The 19,626-nt window shown below is 39.3% G+C and overlaps 1 protein-coding gene across 1 annotated transcript in view; it reads left to right on the top strand.

The window, feature by feature from the left end:
• The window catches only part of TRPC4 (transient receptor potential cation channel subfamily C member 4), a 166,738-nt gene that overhangs the window by 84,191 nt on the left and 62,921 nt on the right, over positions 1 to 19,626 (top strand). The window contains exon 4 of the mRNA XM_009902821.2: positions 9,849 to 10,367. Within this exon, the coding sequence (XP_009901123.1) occupies positions 9,849 to 10,367 (519 nt within the window). The remainder of the gene's footprint in view (positions 1 to 9,848; positions 10,368 to 19,626) is intronic.

The following is a 19,626-nucleotide window of genomic DNA, read 5'->3' on the forward strand; positions in this document are numbered from 1 at the left end:
AATAGGCTGAACATGATCCAGCAGTGTACCCAGGTGGCCAAGAAGGCCAATGGCATCCTGACCTGTATCAGGAATAGTGTGTCCATCAGGAGTGGGGAAGTCATTGTGCCCCTGTACTCAGCACTGGTTAGTCCACACCTTGAGTACTGTGTCCTGTTCTGGGTTCCTCAATTTAAGTACACTGAGATACTTGAATGTGTCCAGAGAATTGCAATGAGGCTGGTGAGAGGTCTCAAGCACAAGCCCTGTGAAGAGAGGCTGAGGGAGCTGGGGTTTAACCGGGAGAAGAGGAGGCTCAGGGGAGACCTTATTGCCCTTTACAACTACCTGAAAGGCGGTTGTAGCCAGATGGGGGTTCTCTACTCCTAGGCAACCAGCACCAGAACAAGAGGACACAGTCTCAAGCTGCACCAGGGCAAGTTTAGGCTCGAGGTGAAGAGAAAGTTCTTCACTGAGAGCGTCATTCGCCATTGGAATGTGCTGCCCAGGGAGGTGGTGGAGTCACCGTCCCTGGAGGGGTTCAAAAAAGGATTTGATGTGGCACTTGGAGTTTAGTTGTCATGAGCTGTTAGGTATTAGGTACTATAATGGACTTGATGATCTATGAGGTCTTTTCCAACCTGGTTGATTCTTTGATTCTGTGATTCTTTAATTACTAAAAAGTGACTGCAGAACTGGTGTGCTGATGCCATCAAATAGATCTTCTAGATTTCAGTATTGAGGTGTGCAGTGATTTCTACAATATGCACCTATCCCCTTGTAACAGATGCTAAATCAGAACATTCCAAAGTTGAAGCAGTGGCAAAGGAAGCATAATAAATCATGAAAAAATGTGATCATGATGAGCCATTTGCAACAACAACAAACAAAAAAACCTGGCCAGCGTGATCCTCACAGATAGATTTCTGGCAGGTAGTGTTATTGATGATGACTTACACCAGCTCTAACTCTATTCCTCCATTTTAGCAGTTTGCTAAAGTTCAGAAACTTACACTCTTGTGTACAAGCTGTGTTTTGGATTAGCTCCCAGAGATACAGGAAGGAGAAATAAAATGCTGGAGACTTTTGTCATCAGTCATACCCAACAAATGCATGTCCTGAATCTACCAAAGCAAATATTATTTCCTATAATTCTACCTGAAAGCAATTATTAATTCATTTTACATTTCCTTTGCTTTCTGTATTTGCCTTTTTCAAGTAAAGGAAATCCATACTTTTTCACACCAGGGAGGATCCTGAAGAAAATAATCAAATATTCTGCTTGTAGAATGTTTGCTTGCTAGAAGAAAACATAAAAATTAATAGCAGCCTACCACGATCTATCAAGAACAAATCTTGTCATAATAATATAATTTTCATTCATCACCAGATAGCAAGGTCTATATCCTGGGGAAACGAAGTACATATCATAGAGTCTGAGTTTTGTAAGATTCAATGAACTGTCACTCAAAATATAGTCCTAGAACACCACACTTGGAGCAGTTGCCACCAGAACTTGGTGAAATAGGATGAATGAATCAGACAGATGAAATAAGCAATTCTGCAGGGGTCTGTCCCAATCCATATATCCAATCGCAGAATAACAGAATGTTAGGGGGTGGAAGGAGCCTCCAGAGATGATCGAGGCCAACCCCATGTTAAATCTGTAGACAAAGAAAAGCTGGGGGGATCGTAAGGCTGTTGCAGGACGTGATTAGAACTCAGAGTGGTTATGGCAAACAAGAAATGATTTCTGTAAAAATTAAAACAGTTCAGTAGAATAAGCATAAGGTTCTAAACAGAGCAGAAATAATCAACCAATATACTGGAACTGAAAACTATGAAGATAGAAGTTCTGCAGAGGAGATTAAAGCAAGACTAGAAGAAAAAGACTGGGCAATGTCATATTACTGTGCAAAAGTCAGTGTTGTATTTGCTCATATGAGAACGAGCACTGGTGATAAGATATACGTGAATTTTTCTGTTAGAAGTAATAAAGACATTATAGACTTAAACTGTTCAAATGTTAAATATATATATATATATATTCAAAACATTGTCTGGAAAGACACTCACCACTGCCAGTCTTTAAGAACAGAATGATCAAATATCTGTGGAGATATATAGTATCTAGGTATACTTATGTCAGGTTCATGGGGCAAATGAGATATTCTGACAAGTTCTTTCCTCCTGTCCAGTACTTTTATTGCTGAACTCTTTTACACTGGCTCAAGTGTTCTGCAGATGTATTAAGTATATACCATTATTGGTATTGTGGTTATGCAACTCATCCTCATTGTTTAGAAAAGTGTTGTTGGTTTCAGTGGATTATTAAATGCCATTGTGATTCTTTTTTCTCAAGATGTAACATGAATGCCTTTTGTGCAGTGTGGTTTGCACAGAGGCTGGAAGTCATCAGTCCATGCTGTGGCTATTATGACTCAAAAATTGATTCAGCTGTAATAGGAAGAGCATGAAAACACACTTGAGACCATAAGCTCATGTTTTAGAGTAGGTGTAACTGGGGGGAAAAAAAAACATAAAACCTCACAATGCTTGAAAACTCAACTTGCATTTGAAAAAAAAATAGAATAATTCAGACTTGTAAATTTAACTTGGAAAAAATCCCATTTACACAGAAAGGCAAGCACTGAAGTCTCTTTACATTTGTAGGGACTCTGTATTAGCTATAGGAACATCCCTGTTGCTATCATGTCCCACCAAAGCTTAAGTAAATTTTCAGCAAAATAAATGGGCATGATAGTTCATAAAGCACAATTCTGTCTGGAAGGAAGTTATCCTTTGCTAACAATAATGCATGCTAGCAGCAAATGAGGATGTTTAGGTCTAATCCTTGGAAATTTTCATGACATATGGGATGCACGGAGAACGTTTAGGAGGGAGGCAGAAATGGCAGCTCCCTGCCATACCAACAGGAGACAGAAAAAAACTAAAACTCTTAAAAGTGACATATTTAGCATTAACTGGCCACAGCTTCTTCTCACAAACCCTGGAAAATGACCATAATTGTGAATCCAGTACTTCTGAAAAAATACTCATCTTGTATGCCAGGAGTGCAAGTTAGGAGGCATGAGCTATGGTTAGCTGTGGGTTAGTATTAGCAGGAGCTAATGCAGTGGTCAGGTTCTGCATTAGTTTAGCATATGACTTGTGTCTGCTGAATAAATTATGTTGGCCTGTATGCCAAGAGGAGTGTTTACCTTACCCAGTGTTAGCTATCTAAAAATAATTACCTGTTTTGGTTCACTTATCAAAGCTTCTCTCCGTTAGACACTTTTCTTGGCTGACTCGAAATACAGTGTTTTAATAAGAAAACACTAGGGATATTTTATAAATGTAGTAGTTAGAATTAAATTAATGAAATAAGTTCTTCACTATAATTTGATCTGAAACAATGTGTTGGAGAATTGGTCCTTTATCTTGTTAAATTATATAAGCAAATCTTGGAATAAATTAAGGTTTCAAGATAATAAACAAATAATCTGGAATCTTTTGTTAAAAAATGTCTACACAAAAATATCTGCTTTTATTTATTAATTTATTTTTACTCTATCTTACTGGCATTGATTCATAACTGGCATTACATCCTGGACTGATAAAACGTGTATCTCACCAGGAATAAAGTGTATCTCACCAGGAATAGGTGCAGATAGAGATGGTCTACCTAGGCAATCTAGAACTACTCACAGAACTGGTAACAAACCCCATGTTCTGAGGTCCAGAAAAGTTGTCCAGCTGTTACTGCCTTTAGTCAGATAGATGTGTTTTCTTCTCCTCAAAGAATCCTCACTTTTTCTATTCAGAAGATAATTTGGAATCTGACAAAAAAAAATACTTCCTTCTCAAAGCAGAGCCCCAAAGCAGTCCTTTAATTTTGCTGTGAATTTCATTCTATTATTTCATAGAATCATAGAATCAACCAGGTTGGAAGAGACCTCCCAGATCATCCAGTCAAACCTATCACCCAGCCCTATTAATCAACTAGACCATAGCACTAAGTGCCTCATCCAGTCTTGAAGATCTCCAGGGACAGTGACTCCACCACCTCCCTGGGCAGCCCATTCCAATGGCCAATCACTCTCTCTGTGAAGAACCATAGAACCATAGAAACAATAAGGTTGGAAAGACCTCAGAGATCAAGTCCAACCTGTCACCCAACACTTCATGACTAAACCATGGCTTCAAGTGCCACATTCAATCCTTTTCTGAACACCTCCAGTGATGGTGACTCCACCACCTCCCTGGGCAGCCCATTCCAATGGCCAATCACTCTCCCTCTGAAGAACTTCTTCCTAATATCCAGCCTGAACCTCCCCTGTCAGAACTTGAGATTGTGTCCCCTCATTGTGTTGCTGGTTGCCTGGGAGAACAGACCGACCCCCACCTGGCTACAGCCTCCTTTCAGGTAGTTGTAGGCAGCAATGAGGACTCCCCTGAGCCTCCTATTCTCCAGGCTAAACAACCCCATCTCCCTCAGCCTCTCCTCATAGGGCTTGTGTTCCAGGCCCCTCACCAGTTTCGTTGCCCTTCTCTGGACACATTCCAGTACCTCAACATCGCTCTTGAATTGAGGGGCCCAGAACTGGTCACAGTACTCATGGCCTGACCAGTGCTGAGTACAGGGGAAGAATAACCTCCCTTCTCCTGCTGGCCACACCATTCCTGATACAGGTCAGGATGCCATTGGCCTTTTGGCCACCTGGGCACACTGCTGCCTCATGTTCAGCCTGCTATCTACCAGCACTCCCAGGTCCCTTTCTGCCTGGCTGCTCTCCAGACACTCTGTCCCCAGTCTGTGGCGCTGCTTGGGATTGATATAGCCACAGTGTAGAACTCTACACTTAGCCTTGTTAAATCTCATCCCATCCAGCCTGTCAAGGTTGCTGTGCATTTAGCACAATAGTGAGGTTTTATGGCCTTATGCATCTATAATTTAGAATTTTAGTTTGATATCTTAATATAGTTTATATAAGAATCAATATTTTCATGTTATATAGCACACTTCATTTAAGGCTCAGTATTTTATATAAGAACCAAAAAGGTAAGCACTACTTAACCTCAAATAATGGCTGCCCTATTTATATGTTTTCTGTTGCTTGTGGTTAGACTCCAGAGAAGTTCTGGAAGATGAGATTGAATGCCTTCAAACTTGAAACACCAGCATGAAACTGAAATGAACATGTGAAAATATTAAAGGACAATATTTTTAATGAAATCTCATCTGCTGAATTTAGACAGGCAGCATTTCAGACATCTAATTAATATTCAAAGTGTGTCCACCACTCCACACAGCTTGATGTTATCTCTGAGTTTCATCTTTCACTGTTTCCCAGATATCTAAGGATCATCAGCAATCGATTTCTCTACTTTGATGTCATAGGGACAGAAAACGTCTCAGACCTTATTGGCATTAATTTAACCTAGATTTTTCTTTCTGTCAGAACAAAGGGCTTTCTCTTCACACAGACCATACAAGAAACTTAAACACATATTGAAGAGAGCTGTTTCACTTGATCTAAGTCTTACTCCCAGTTACAGTAAGTGCAGGGAAAAGGAATACAATAAAAAAATCTCATGTCATTGAGCAATGAAGTGTACAGACTTCATGCTATGCTTTCTTTTCCATTATGTTTTCTCTTTTCCTGCTCATCTCCATGCAGATATGCATACAAGTATACACAATCACCAAACTGCTTTGCTTAGCCCTGTAACTAATGTTAAAAAAAACCCATAACTTTTCAACAAAGCTTAAAGAGGCAAAATTCATTTGACCTTCCTAGGTTTAAGCCACCTCACACTTGACATATTAACTCCAAAGTGTATAATATAGTTACAGCACTGCCAAGTCTTTGGAAGTCATAGTCAATAATTGCAAGACCTTGTAGCCTTCCATCCACCCATGATTTCTATTGTGTAGCTAAAATAAATGTGTGCTGATTATATTTGTTTTGGCTTCTTTAAAGAGAATTATTTTTCAGTAGGTTGAAAGTAAAATTCATCATTAGTCTGGTGACTTCAGAGCAAGTACTCTGGGTCAACAGTTAAATGCTGAGTTACTATGAGTGCCATGAGAGCACTCAGAACTTCAAAAGATAAGTACTTCATTATGCTGCAGATGAGGGAATAATTTGACCTCATTGCTTTGACATTCTGTGTATCTTTGGTTTAAATAAGTAGGAAAACTTAAAATAGGAGGTAAAGAGTCAGAAGTTAAACTCCTGATGTAATTAAAGTTGCAGTCTTAGGATTTGCCTTGTAAATTTAAATGCATCTGTAAGTTACATCTGAAATTATTTCATACATGCTTCTATACTTGGACAAATCCTGATGGTATGCATTCTAAAATGCGTACATTAGCTTTATATTTGAATTACCTTAAGATGAAAGATTGTGATAAGCTATGAGAAAAACAAGCAGCTTTTGAGTGACTGAATCCTGTGTGGAAGGCAGTCATTGAAATGCCCTATTGTTTGACACTGTGTCCATTAATTTTTCAAAGGAGACAAGTAATGACATGTTAAGATAGCTTTCAATTCTGTCAGGGCTTAAAACAGCTATTTGTTTAGTACTGTCATAAAGGAAGAAGATAATTGCATGCTAAGTGACAGAGGAATAGTCTGAGCAGTTGCTGATTTTGGAGTTACAGCTTTGTATCCTTGAGTTTTCTCCCTTTGCATCTCTCTCCCTTTTACCATGCAACTATGACCTTGGGGCCAAGAGGGAATCTTACTACTAGTGGCAGCCATTGCTTAAGCACAGCATGCCCCTTCCTGTACATGCTTTTTTAGAGCTTTGGTAGCCCCAAATCTCCCTTCTGCTAATGCAAAGTTTGAGTCTTTACTGCCATTTTCATCTCTTTCTAGTCTCAAAAGTACTGACCACAGCTGCAATTCAGAGAACAAGAAAACTGTCTATGCATGTGCTCTTTTTTTTATATAATATGTAAGCAAAAGAGAAGATAAATCTAAGACTACAGAAACTAGTGAGGTTTGAGTTTGGATATGGGTCCTATTTTCACCACTGATACCACAGACAGGTGAGAAAACAGACAGATTTCAAGCCCCAGTCCACACTGGTCAAGAATAATGAAGTAATCTGGGCTTATAGGCATCCCTGGGTGGCCTCTGCAGTGTTCAGCCTGAAGGTGACAGATGACCCAGAGGTGCATGGGAAGAGACATGACACAGCAGAGTGGACATAGCCAGGGAGTCCTCTGAGAAGATGTGTGCCCAGATTGTGTATCTTGTCCTCACTACACCTGTGAGTGGGCACAGCCTACAGACATTCTTTTTGGTTTTGTACTTCTGTGTCTCCCCCATTCATATGTACCTTCAGTATATTCCAAGCTGGGGTTCCTTACCTCCTGAGTAAATTTAAACCCTTATTTTTCTGTATGCCTGCACACCCTACACTGTTTTGTTTGTACCCCAGAATAAAGAAAGCAGAAGAGCACCTCTCCTATGAGAGAGGATGAGAGAGTTGGGGTTTTTCAGTCTGGAGAAGAGAAGGCTCTGAGGATATTTTATTGTGGTTTCCCAGTATCTGAAGAGGGCCTACAAGAAAGCAGGTGAGGGACTTTTTAGGGTGTTGGGTAATGACAGGATTAGGAGAAATGGATCCAAACTAGAGAAAGGTAGACTTAGATGAGATGTTAGGAAGTTCTTCACCATAAAGTTGGTGAGACACTGGAACAGGTAGCTCAGGGAGGTAGTGGAAGCCCCAGCCCTGGAGGTTTTTAAATCTAGACTGGATGGGGCTATGGGCAACGTGAACTAGTGAAAAGTGACCCTGCCATGGCAGGGGTGTTGGCACTAGATGATCCTCGAGGTCAATTCCAACCCTGATAATTCTGTGATTCTGTGAACTGGCTCCAGAGCTGCTTGACTTAAAACTGCTGGTTGTAAACATCTCCTGTAAGCCTGCAGGGAGGACTGTGAGGATGGCTGCTCCCTCTGCATGGGGTTGCAGAGGTGGGTGGGCTAGCTCAGACATCCCACAGTCCTGTTCTGAAACACACTTTACCAGCTATACCCATTGCCAAACCAAACATGTCTGTTTGAGTCTGTTTCAGAAAAGAAATTTCTGCCTGTTGACTCCACATCCACATACCTTGTCTTCTCCCAGGCAACCACCAACAGAACAAGAGGACACAGTCTCAAGCTGTGCCAGGGGAGGTTTAGGCTGGATATTAGGAAGAAATTATTAATAGAAAGAGTGATTGCCCATTGGAATGGGCTGCCCAGGGAGGTGCCAGAGTCACCATCATTGGAAGTGTTTAAGAAGAGACTGCATGAGGTACTTGGTGCCATGGTTTAGTTGATTAGGTGGTGTTGGGTGATAGGTTGGACTTGATGATCTCAAAGGTCTCATCCAACGTGGTCTGGTCTATTCTATTCTATTTTATTCTATTCTATTCTGTTCATCCAGCACAGATACTTGAGGTCAGCAATAGACTGGGTGGAGTTTTGTTTCCCTGAGGATATGTGATCAGAATCCCAAATGTTGGATCTCCAGTCTTAACTTTCCACCCCATTTTACATTAATAAGTGGCCATGTCTAAAAGTAATTCTCACATTCAACTAATGAGTACATCAGGTCCCTGTTTTACAGCCCCCCCCCCCCAGCAGCTCTTACACATGGACACAGTCTAATTGCACCAATTTACACTCAAAACAGCTAAAAAATGTATGAAATATACATTGTCTTCATTAAAAAGAGGAAGAAAAATATCCATGAGCTATGAATTTTATGTATGGATTTAGATCCACAGAGTACCATTTATTTTCAGTTTAATTTCATTCTAGTTTACCTTTCCACAGTTTATTTTCATTCTGGTTTACCTTTCCACTAAGTTTCTGTCTGCTTCTGTGCAATTTATCTTTTGTTCTGCATTTTTCACTCCCAAGGCTCTAAACATAGCTGCTTTAAAGTCATTCTTGCACTATTCTCACATGCTTCACCTGTTTCCTCTTAACTTCTATTCTTAGCTATTTGTGTTTTTTCCACCTGGCAATGAGGTCATAAGACTTCTATCAAACGTTTTTTCCTTCTTCCAGTGGCCATCTATTTCCCTAGCCATCAGATACTTTGAGACCAATGTTTTCCCTTTTTCTTCCTCCTAGAGGAGCATCATGCAAAGCACCTCACTGATGTGAACTGAGTTTTTACTTGATAATTGAGCTATGAACCAAAAGCACTCCATTGACAATTGGGCAATTACACTTATATGGCTTCACCATACAAGTCTAATCAGCTGTCTTGCTCTGGTGAAGACTTTCAGAATCTGTTACTGAAAAATAAAGAAATGAATTTAAGATCTACCAGCTTCTCCATTTTCCCATAGAGTGTTTGTGCATGTAAATGAAGAATTGAGCCCTGAGACATTAATCTCTGCAGCAGGTATCTTTGTTTCTCTACACAGTTATATTCCCAGCCTTCTCTTTAAGAAAACTTCTTTTATTTCTTGTTTACATGCCCCTACATTTCTGTTTTCCCTATAAAACTGAGATTAACCAGTGAGAATCAAGAAAGCATTTCCATCTTGCTCACAGCTGGCACTTCAAGCAAGCCGACAGGAGCGTCTGTGTCTGACTCTGTTTATCTAATCATTTGCTCCAACAGATCATTGCCCATGGGCTGTTTATGTACAGCCTGCTTATAGCAATTTATTAGCTGCAAAGATGCTATCTTAGCTAATTGAATTGTTATGTTTAAAGTTTTTCCTTCAACTGTGTTCAAAAGTAAAGATCTGTTAGTAAGTGTACTGCCTGGTAAATTATTCATTGTCTTATTTTCTGTAGCTCTTACTCACTGAAAAGGCTTGTAAATTTTTTTGCCTCTTTTCACAGGTGCCACCAGTGCTTCTGGACAAGCAGTTTTCAGAATTTACACCGGATATCACGCCTATTATTCTGGCTGCCCACACCAATAATTATGAAATCATCAAGCTCCTTGTGCAGAAAGGAGTCTCTGTGCCGAGGCCGCATGAGGTCCGCTGTAACTGTGTCGAATGTGTCTCAAGTTCAGATGTGGACAGCCTCCGCCACTCCCGATCCAGACTCAATATCTACAAGGCCCTGGCAAGCCCATCGTTGATTGCTTTGTCCAGTGAGGATCCTTTCCTTACTGCTTTTCAACTGAGCTGGGAGCTGCAGGAGCTGAGTAAAGTTGAAAATGAATTTAAGTCGGAGTATGAGGAACTGTCACGTCAGTGCAAGCAATTTGCAAAAGATCTCCTGGATCAGACACGGAGTTCAAGGGAATTGGAAATTATTCTTAATTACAGAGATGATAATAGCTTGATAGAAGAACAAAGTGGGAATGATCTTGCAAGACTGAAACTGGCAATTAAGTATCGTCAAAAAGAGGTGAGTGTGCTGAAGAATATTTAAGCATATTTAGGAGTAGTAATGTGATAGATAACAGCCTGTAATGCATCCTTTTAACTGAGACAAATTGCTGCTTATCCTTTTTTTGTTCTACAGAACTCTCTCTTTTTTTTTTTTAACACTTTTAATTGAATTAATTTGATTAGTTTACAGTTTGGTATTATCAGAATTTAAAATACCCTGTTATAGCACAGATCTAAAGAAATGTTTTCTCTTGTGCACCTGAAAAGACATAGTCTCCAGTGGCTGTACTTTGAGGAGCTCTTCAACAATAGGATAAAAAATATGCACAATGAGCTGTAAATTGTCTTTAAGTCTGACAGAAAACAGAGACTATGTGTTTATCTCTGAGATGCCACAGGCACCTCTATAGAGAGGTTTCTTTTAAAAAACCATCTATTATAAATAGATACTGAAACATAAGATCAGTAGTAATGTATGACTTACCAACATGTTGATATTCAGACTATTTCTTCTAAAGAATCCAAAATGGACATACCTGGGTTTCGGTTTCCATGGCAGGGAAAAGTTCATGAGTTTGTTTCACTGATGCAGGTATTCAGTGTCTGCATTTCTTTTGGAAATACTCAAGTTCTTGGGTGTATGCAAAAGCAAAAGAATCAAGATGGAAAAAATAGGAAGACGGTTCCCTTGATCTCTGATCACCATAATGTCAGAACGTGTTCTATCATCTCATTTGAAATGTCATCCAAAATTATCTGACATGTGAAAGTGTTTGGCAAGACAAATGCTGTAAATAATATGGTGAATGCCATAAGAAGCTGTTATATTGAAGTAGTCTGTCTATCACTGCTGAATCTCTGTTCTGCAAAACATAATAGTAAATGCACTAGTATATTAAGTATGTTAAAAGGGAACAATAACAAAACATGTAATCATTCAGTTGTCCATTTGAAATACAATTTAGTAGTGTGAAGAAGTTATCATGAAGGTAGGGACCCGCTAAGGTACTGCTGGAAAAATATCTCAATTGATTTCTAACATCATAAGTCTTCTAATAAACACTAGCTTATTATATTGCATAATTTAACATTTGGTAGGAAAATGGTTTACGTGCCATATTCACTGACATCATAAATTGCTTACAGAGGATACTATTCTGGTCTTTTCTTAACAGCTACTATTCTATTTCCTGAAAAGCCAATCCAGTCCTACTCACATTTAAGACATTCTAGCTTGTACATCTGTTTTCCAAAGGATTCGTGAACTGAAATGAAATTCAGACCTCTAATGTTTGTTTTTGGGGGGTTTGTGTGTGTGTGGGTTTTGGTTGGTTGGTTTTGGTTGGTTGGTTTTGTTTGGCTGTTGTTTCATTTGGTTTGGTTTTTTAACTTAAATACAAAGCTTGAATTTTCTTGATTCGAGATAAAAACAGTAAGAGACATCTGTGGGGTGAAATGTTTTGCACAGTTGCATCTAATTTCCATGCCTAAATAAACTGCAGTAGTACAGCTGATTACACTTCACTGATTCTTCATAATAGCAAACATTAAAGCAATATTCATTCACTATAACAATTCCAAATCAGTGGATCTTTTGTAGTTTAACATACATTTTTCCTTTCTATAAATATTTCCCACTATCCCTACCATTTGTGTCTCCCTGAAATAGAATCAAGTTTTATTAGGGTTTTTTTCTCTCTTTTTAAAATTATTGCCTACTAAAAGCTGGAGTAAATAGTAGCCACTGTTTTAGCCTGGAGAAGAGGAGGCTGAGAGGAGACCTTATTGCTGTCTACAACTACCTGAAGGGAGGTTGTAACCAGGTGAGGGTTGGTCTCTTCTCTCAGGCAACCAGCACCAGAACAAGAGGACACAGTCTCAAGCTGCTCCAGGGGAGGTTTAAGCTGGATGTTAGGAAGAAGTTCTTCAGAGAAAGAGAGACTGGCCATTGGAATGGGCTGCCCAGGGAGGTGATGGAGTCACCATCACTGGAGGTGTTTAGGAAGAGACTGGATGGGGTGCTTGGTGCCATGGTTTAGTTGATTAGCTAGTGTTTGGTGATAGGTTGGATTCAATGATCTCAAAGGTCTTGTCCAACCTGGTCTATTCTATTCTATTCTATTCTATTCTATTCTATTCTATTCTATTCTATTCTATTCTATTCTATTCTATTCTATTCTATTCTATTCTATTCTATTCTATTCTACTCTAATTGTTTTATTTCTGACTATTACAACAGAATTCTGGTAGCTACAGCTCCAAGGTCAAGAAATTTACCTTAGTCCTAACAAATGTTTGGATTCTGTCTGTCCTGGTGCATATGGGACATGAAGAAAATAGATCATGTGGGTCTTTCTGTTTCTTGTGTTATGGATGTGACTGGAGCCACTGAAACCTCAGAAGATGCTTTTGGTCTGAGTGCTGGAGCCCATCCCAGAGCACCAGGAACAAGCATATTGACCAACTCTGCTTAAACAGCATCAGCCCCTTGATTGCTTTTTGCTCTCCATTTTGCCATGCTTGTTCCTCCCAGACTCTTCCCTACCCTACCCTACACTGAATATTCCATAATAAATTTTACATAATTCCACACCACCACTCTGATATCCCATAACTTTGAATTTCCCATAAGTCCCATGAACTGCTTCAAATGCCACATAATACTTGTGATAATGATGTTTTTCCCTCCTAATGATCAGTTACAAAGTTGAGGTGACCCTCCTTGAGGCAGGCACAGCTGCTTTTTTAATGGTCCATTTGTCAGAGGCTAAAGAGTTTTGGTCTTCTTCATTGTCTCTGTTATACTCTGGTTCTCTGTGGAATTTATCACTTCTTTTGCTGTTTTCTATTTCTGTTGTACTAATTAACCCTTAACTAGATAGTTAAATGAACAAATATTTTAGTTAACCAGTTGTTCTCACATTTCATACACCCTCACACTACAACTATCCATGGTAAGCTTGAAGGCAAGCAGCAGAGGCAACTTCTAAATCTTAAAAATGGGAGGAAAAAAGTGTCAATTGGATTTTAAGTAACCCATTAATAATATTGAAAATACTGGTGTGAAGTTATACATCTTTTTCTTCCCTGTGTGTCTCAGCCACCAATAGTCAGTTCTCCATCAAAGACCTTTTTAATTAGTGCAATTCTCATCTTGCTTCATACTAACTGCCCCTAACATGTGAGCTGTAGCTGTATAGCCTCAAACATAGTAGTAGAATGAAGTAATAGCTGAATGTAAAGTAGGTTGACTTTAGCATATTTCATATATCATCTCTCTTCTTTCACTAATGATCAGTGACGTTGGAAGAGATGTGTAGTTTCAAGTTTATGCTCCAAAATAATGTCTAGCAAGACTGTGAATTATATCTGTTATCTGTTCTCAATTATATGGCAGAACCAGATAGTTTCTGCCAGTACATATATTTTGTGTGCTTATTGATTTACTTTTTATCAAATTGATAAGCTGGAAATATGATAAAGTATCAATATGATTTATTATATATTAACAATTATTTTTCTGAGCCAATTTTATTCAGGTTCATTTACCTGGTCAATAATAGGTTAATTACACATGATAGGATGCTAATAAACAGTGGAATAACAGTCTAGAAAAATCAGAATTTGGAATACAGAGGAACAAACTGGAAACTTCTTATATGTGCGAATCAAACAGCAATGCTGCCCTGGGTGGCAAGACAGACCACCTTGAGTTCACAACGGAGCTAACCAACAGGTAAACTAGCTATAAACCTTAGGAATAACCAGGTAAATTAGTGTAAGTTACTCATGAACTGCTGAGCTGTTAACTACCAAAACCTTTGCTGAATGAAGTAGTGCTCTGAGATTGTATTTATAGTCCAAAAGGGCAGTTTCCAAAATTAGAGGAAGTGAGAGAGAGAGAGAGAGAGAGAGAGAGATGCACTGCTGTGGCAAAGATCTAGGCACTATGCTGCTAGGACAAGGCTGGTGAGAGGCCTTGAGCACAAGCCCTACAAGGAGAGGCTGAGGGAGCTAGGATTGTTTAGCCTGGAGAAGAGGAGGCTCAGGGGAGACCTCATTGCTGTTTACAACTACCTGAAAGATGGTTGTAGCCAGGAAGGGGTTGGTCTCTTCTCCCAGGCAACCAGCACCAGAACAAGAGGACGCAGTCTCAAGCTGCACCAGGGGAAGTTTAGGCTTGAGATGAGGAGAAAGTTCTTCACTGAGAGAGTTGTTAGGCATTGGAATGGGCTGCCCATGGAGGTGGTGGAGTCACTGTCCCTGGTGGTGTTCAAAGGGGATTGGATGTGGCACTTGGTGCCATGGTCTAGTAGGCATGAGGTCTGTGGTGACAGGTTGGACTTGATGATCTTTGAGGTCTCTTCCAACCTTGTTGATACTGTGATACTGTGACAAAAGAAGCTAATTGCCCTGAAGACAGGAGCCAGTAGATGCTTGTCGGTGCCTTGAATCCCATTAACAAACAGGGGGAGAAGATGAGAGAGAGGAAAAGAACAAAGAACAAGAACAATGAACATGTGGGCTCTTGAAATCTTCCCTTATAAATTCCCTTTCTGAAAACTGAACAGCCCAATGGCACATTAGCTATTCAAATCCTGCCAATCAGTTCAAAATGTTGTCTGGTGGGCAAAACTGCACACGCCTTCTCAAATAGCCTCTGACACAGGCAGTTGCCTCTCTGAAATGTGAGGCTCAGGGTTCATCTTCCACCTACTCCACGCAGCCTTAACGGTGCCTACCTATTGGCTCCTCGACCTCAAACCTGGACTCTGCAAAACAGGGAGGGAGGAGAGAGGGCAGTGGCTGAAACAGGTTTAGCTGGCTTGTTAATGCCTCTTCCAGGACACTTACCCACATTGTTTTTCTGGCATAGCACGTGGGACAGAACACCCAAGGTACCATTTTTCTTTTCCTGTTCATTTTGCACCATTGCTGCTGTTTGATTGTAAGCAAAGACATGCTGGCAATCCTTATGGTTCCTGTTTCTGATACCTGCTGTTGCCTGGACTACAACTGGCAGCAGACAAGAGGTTCCCTGAAGTCATTCAGCCACTTTGCATTGGGCATAAAAATTTTGTTGTCTAATTATCTACTGTATAATATTATCTGAACTAAGGGAGAGTTTGGGTTTATGAAGGCTGTCGCAATTTCATTGTGCTAGATTCTAAGCACACAATGAGCAATCAGAAATAGTTTCCCATTCTCCTGAACCACATAAAAATGTTATCTCATTCAACTGCAGCTTCATTCAAGGATGTGGAAGGGAAGTCTCTAATTCTCTGTGTGATTCACAAACAAAAGCTATGCTACCTGTGATAATAATATGGCATGCTAAGTTCAAGTAAATTGCAAATCCCTGGTGCAACAATGCAATTAAGTAGCAGAGAATAGTAGCAGTTTGTAATAATTAGCAGACAGTCATCTTTGCCACTGTCTGATAAGTACTGAGAGCTTTTAACAGAGAAATCACAGTAAAACCCCAGTGTCTTTCACTCCTCAGTTAGCTTTGGCTTAGTTTTGATTCTATTTGGTATCATGCATATATCTGTATGTACATGAAAAAGGGTTTACTAAAATGATTTCAAATTTTCCCATATATGTGAAATAAAGGAGTGGGATTAATAGACTGAAAAAAATATCCTCTGGTTTTACAGTAGCTTTAATTAGTGCAGTTCTCATCTTGCTTCAAACTAACTGTCCATGACATGTAAGCTGTAGCTGTATAGCCTCAAACATAGTAGCAGAATGAAGTAATAGCTGAATGTAAAGTAGGTTGACTTTAGCACATTTCAGTTTGACACTCTGGAAGTATTTTAGTAAGCTTTTATTCTGCCTTTATCTTTAAAAACTAAAGTAAACATAAAGTTTATTAATAATCATCAATGCATGGTTATTTATCATCTTGAGGTGTAGATAAAGAAGCAAGATCTGAACTGCTAAATGTTACATTCAGGAAGGACATTTTTCTTGATCCTAAATTAACATTTTCTAAGGTTTGACTTAAATCAGAACCATTTCTAAATTTTTATTTTCCTTTTTTTCAGTACATTTCTATAGAGCTAAATAATCCATGTTTACCAAACATGTGGTGCTTTAACTACTAAAACGCTCCCGACACCTCTAGTTGGTCTTCTTCCAAGGCACAGGCCCTGGTTTTCTGGGTTGTTAGCATCTGCTTGTAGAGCCTGAACTGGCAAAGCAGCAGAGTGAAAGATGGAGTGTGTTTTAACAATGTGCCACAGATTTAACATGAGTACAGGCTTTTTAATAAGAACTTTGGGGGAATAATTCAGAGAAATCAGCTTCAGACGATCTTGCTCTCTTACTTGCAGGCAGATTAAGTGAGGTAGGACTCACCCACAGAGGAAACACACATTGTGGATGAACTGTTTTTAACATAAACCTGTATGTTCCCATAAAACACACAGCAATGGTTAATGATATGAGCAATAACATACATTATTATGTTATTAGTTGGTTGATTAAATCTTAGATACAATGACAATCCCCGTCCCTGGAGGTGTTCAAGAGGGGACTGGCTGTGGCACTTGATGCCATGGTCTAGTAGGCATGAGGTGTTGGGTGACAGCTTGGACTTGATGATCCTTGAGGTCTTTTCCAACCTTGTTGATTCTATGATTCTATGATTCTACAATAGTCACATTTCATAGACCAGTTCCTGTTTTCTAGGAAAATGGTACTGCAGCATTTAAAAAAGTTGTTTATTACTGGGGAAAAAAAAAAAAAAAAAGCCATCTGTTTTCTCCTGCTCAAAAGAAGACTTTTCAAAATGCAATCATTAGCTTTCTATGCAAAATACAACCCAGTGAAATGGAAATGTTTCACAATAATGTCATAAAGTCAGTACAATTTTCAGTGAAAACATGTCAAATCATTTCAAATCTGTCATTCCATATCGATGTCTAAACATTTCATTTCAATAAAGTAAAGCATTTTGTTTTGCTGCAGTTTCTTCTTTCTTCACTTGGACTGTAACATTTGTAATGTTACCTAATATAATCCGTAACATATTATTATACAAAGCGGTATAAACATGATAGAAAGTAAAATTTGGTCTTTACCAAAATGTAGTATCTCAACAACATCCAGATAAAATAATTTTAGAGTGCTGAAATAAAATTTTCATGTTCTTAGTAATGGTATTTTGATGTTTAAACTGCCATTCTATTGAGTAGGTTGGCTTTGTATTCAGATATGGAATATAAAATCTGTCTGTAAATGCTGGACATTTCTGTGGCGCTCCTTTGCCAGTAATATACCTTGAGAGCCTAAGTCAAACTTTGTGACTCTCAGAGAGCAGAAATTTTCCTTTGGAACCACAGATTGAGTTTGACTAGTCATTATAATAAATTTCTCATTAAAAGTCTTTTGGATGCAAACCACAGATTTACTGAGTCTGCAAGCAGGAATGACTTTGGAAACACAACATCTAAGAATTATCCTGTGTTTAAAAAAACAGAACACACCTGAAAATAAACAGAAACACAACAGCCACTTTGTATGTGAATATATGTCAAAAGACTGGAAAGGTGCAGTCAGAAATCACTATGCAGAAAAATAACAAAGCCCCACAAAGAATAGACTCTGATAATATTTGGACATTTTTAACACCAAAGGAAGATGTGTTTAGTCTATGACTCACATAACTGAAAGGAGTGATGTATGCATGCTTGGGTCCATGTCTCCAAAAGACCCATTTCTGCAGACTCTCACCCACAGTATTCAAAAAGTTTGATAAACATTTTTCTAGGCAAGAGCCAGGTACTCTAAAACAGGTCATATGTTTGCTTTGTAAATCATGTGAAAGTCTCTGTGTTTATAGATAAAGACTCCACAGGTTGTGAAATAGCATAAATTATGTAAGTAGCTTATGTGCTACACGTACCTAAAGTCTTACTCTAATTGGTTATCTATTACCTCAGAACTGAATGAAAAGTAGGTGTCCCTGTGGAAGCTGCACACATTGCTGCTAGAAAAAAAAATGTCCTTTAATCGTAGGGTGGGAGCACATCTGCTTAATACAGCATTTAATTGTGCCTACATTTTAAATGGATTGTGAAGCTATCCCACTAAGTATGTGAGCAAATTCCTTATACAGTCAAAAGACAGAGGCATGCACAGAGGGAGATCCTATCTGCTCAAGATAAGACATCTAAGTTAACTCTGGAGACATCTCTCTCTGCTCTGTTGGCTGGGCAAGGGAACAGGGCACGTCAATTAAAAGAATTATTTCACTAGGCTTTGAAAATGTGGATGCAAGTTAGCCAACTTATTGCATCAGCTGCAGTTTCTACCCTGTGGTAATAGATTCAGATTCTGAATGCATAAGGGGAAATGAATCTCAGCCCTAACTTTTTAATGATGTCTCAGAAGGCATTAGTAACCTTTGAATGCTGCATACCTCACACAAGTTGCAACCCCCTGATCACAGCTCTAGTTAAACTATTCATGTGGCTTTTTATTTTGACCACTTGATAGAAGTAATTAACTCAAAGAGAAGACTTGCTGTTAGTAAAGTACAGAGGAAATATCTCGCTTCAGTTCCTTTTCTGCATCTTCCTTAAAAGAAATGTTGCTGGGATGTCTGCCTTAAGCAACCAGTAGTGCATATTCTTTGCCAGCTGTTCACAGCTCTTGTCTTAGAATGTTACTGGCAGCAATGTAAGTTGGCTTTTCATTTGAAGAAGTCACTGTTCACACTCTCTATAAGCTTCTCTACAAACCTGGTATAGATTTAGCACTATGAGCTACTTTTTTTCTCTACTCACAGTAACAAAACATTTGCTTAACAAACAAGTTTTTAGAGAACAAGAAATCCTGAATAAGAAGTTATCCTGGACACGAGTTAATTTTGATTGTGTATCCATAACTGTAGGAATTTACAGCCCTCTTTCCTCCCTCCACACACTTGCTGGGGATCTGTCTGTTCTTGCTTCCCCCCAGAGCTCAAGTTACATAGTTTTGCTGGGTGATGAGCCCCAGACTGAGCTGCAGTAGGATTTGCATCTACATGAAACACTTGAACGTGTCCAGAGAAGGGCAATGAAACTGGTGAGAGGCCTCAAGCACAAGCCCTGCGAGGAGAGGCTGAGGGAGCTAGGATTGTTTAGCCTGGAGAAGAGGAGGGTGTTTATAGCCAGGAAGGGGATTGGTCTCTTCTCCCAGGCAGTCAGCACCAGAACAAGAGGACATAGTCTCAAGCTGCACCAGGGGAAGTTTAGGCTTGAGGTGAGGAGAAAGTTTTTCACTGA

Source organism: Dryobates pubescens, chromosome 10, assembly GCF_014839835.1.
Source record: "Dryobates pubescens isolate bDryPub1 chromosome 10, bDryPub1.pri, whole genome shotgun sequence".
Taxonomy (NCBI): domain Eukaryota; kingdom Metazoa; phylum Chordata; class Aves; order Piciformes; family Picidae; genus Dryobates; species Dryobates pubescens.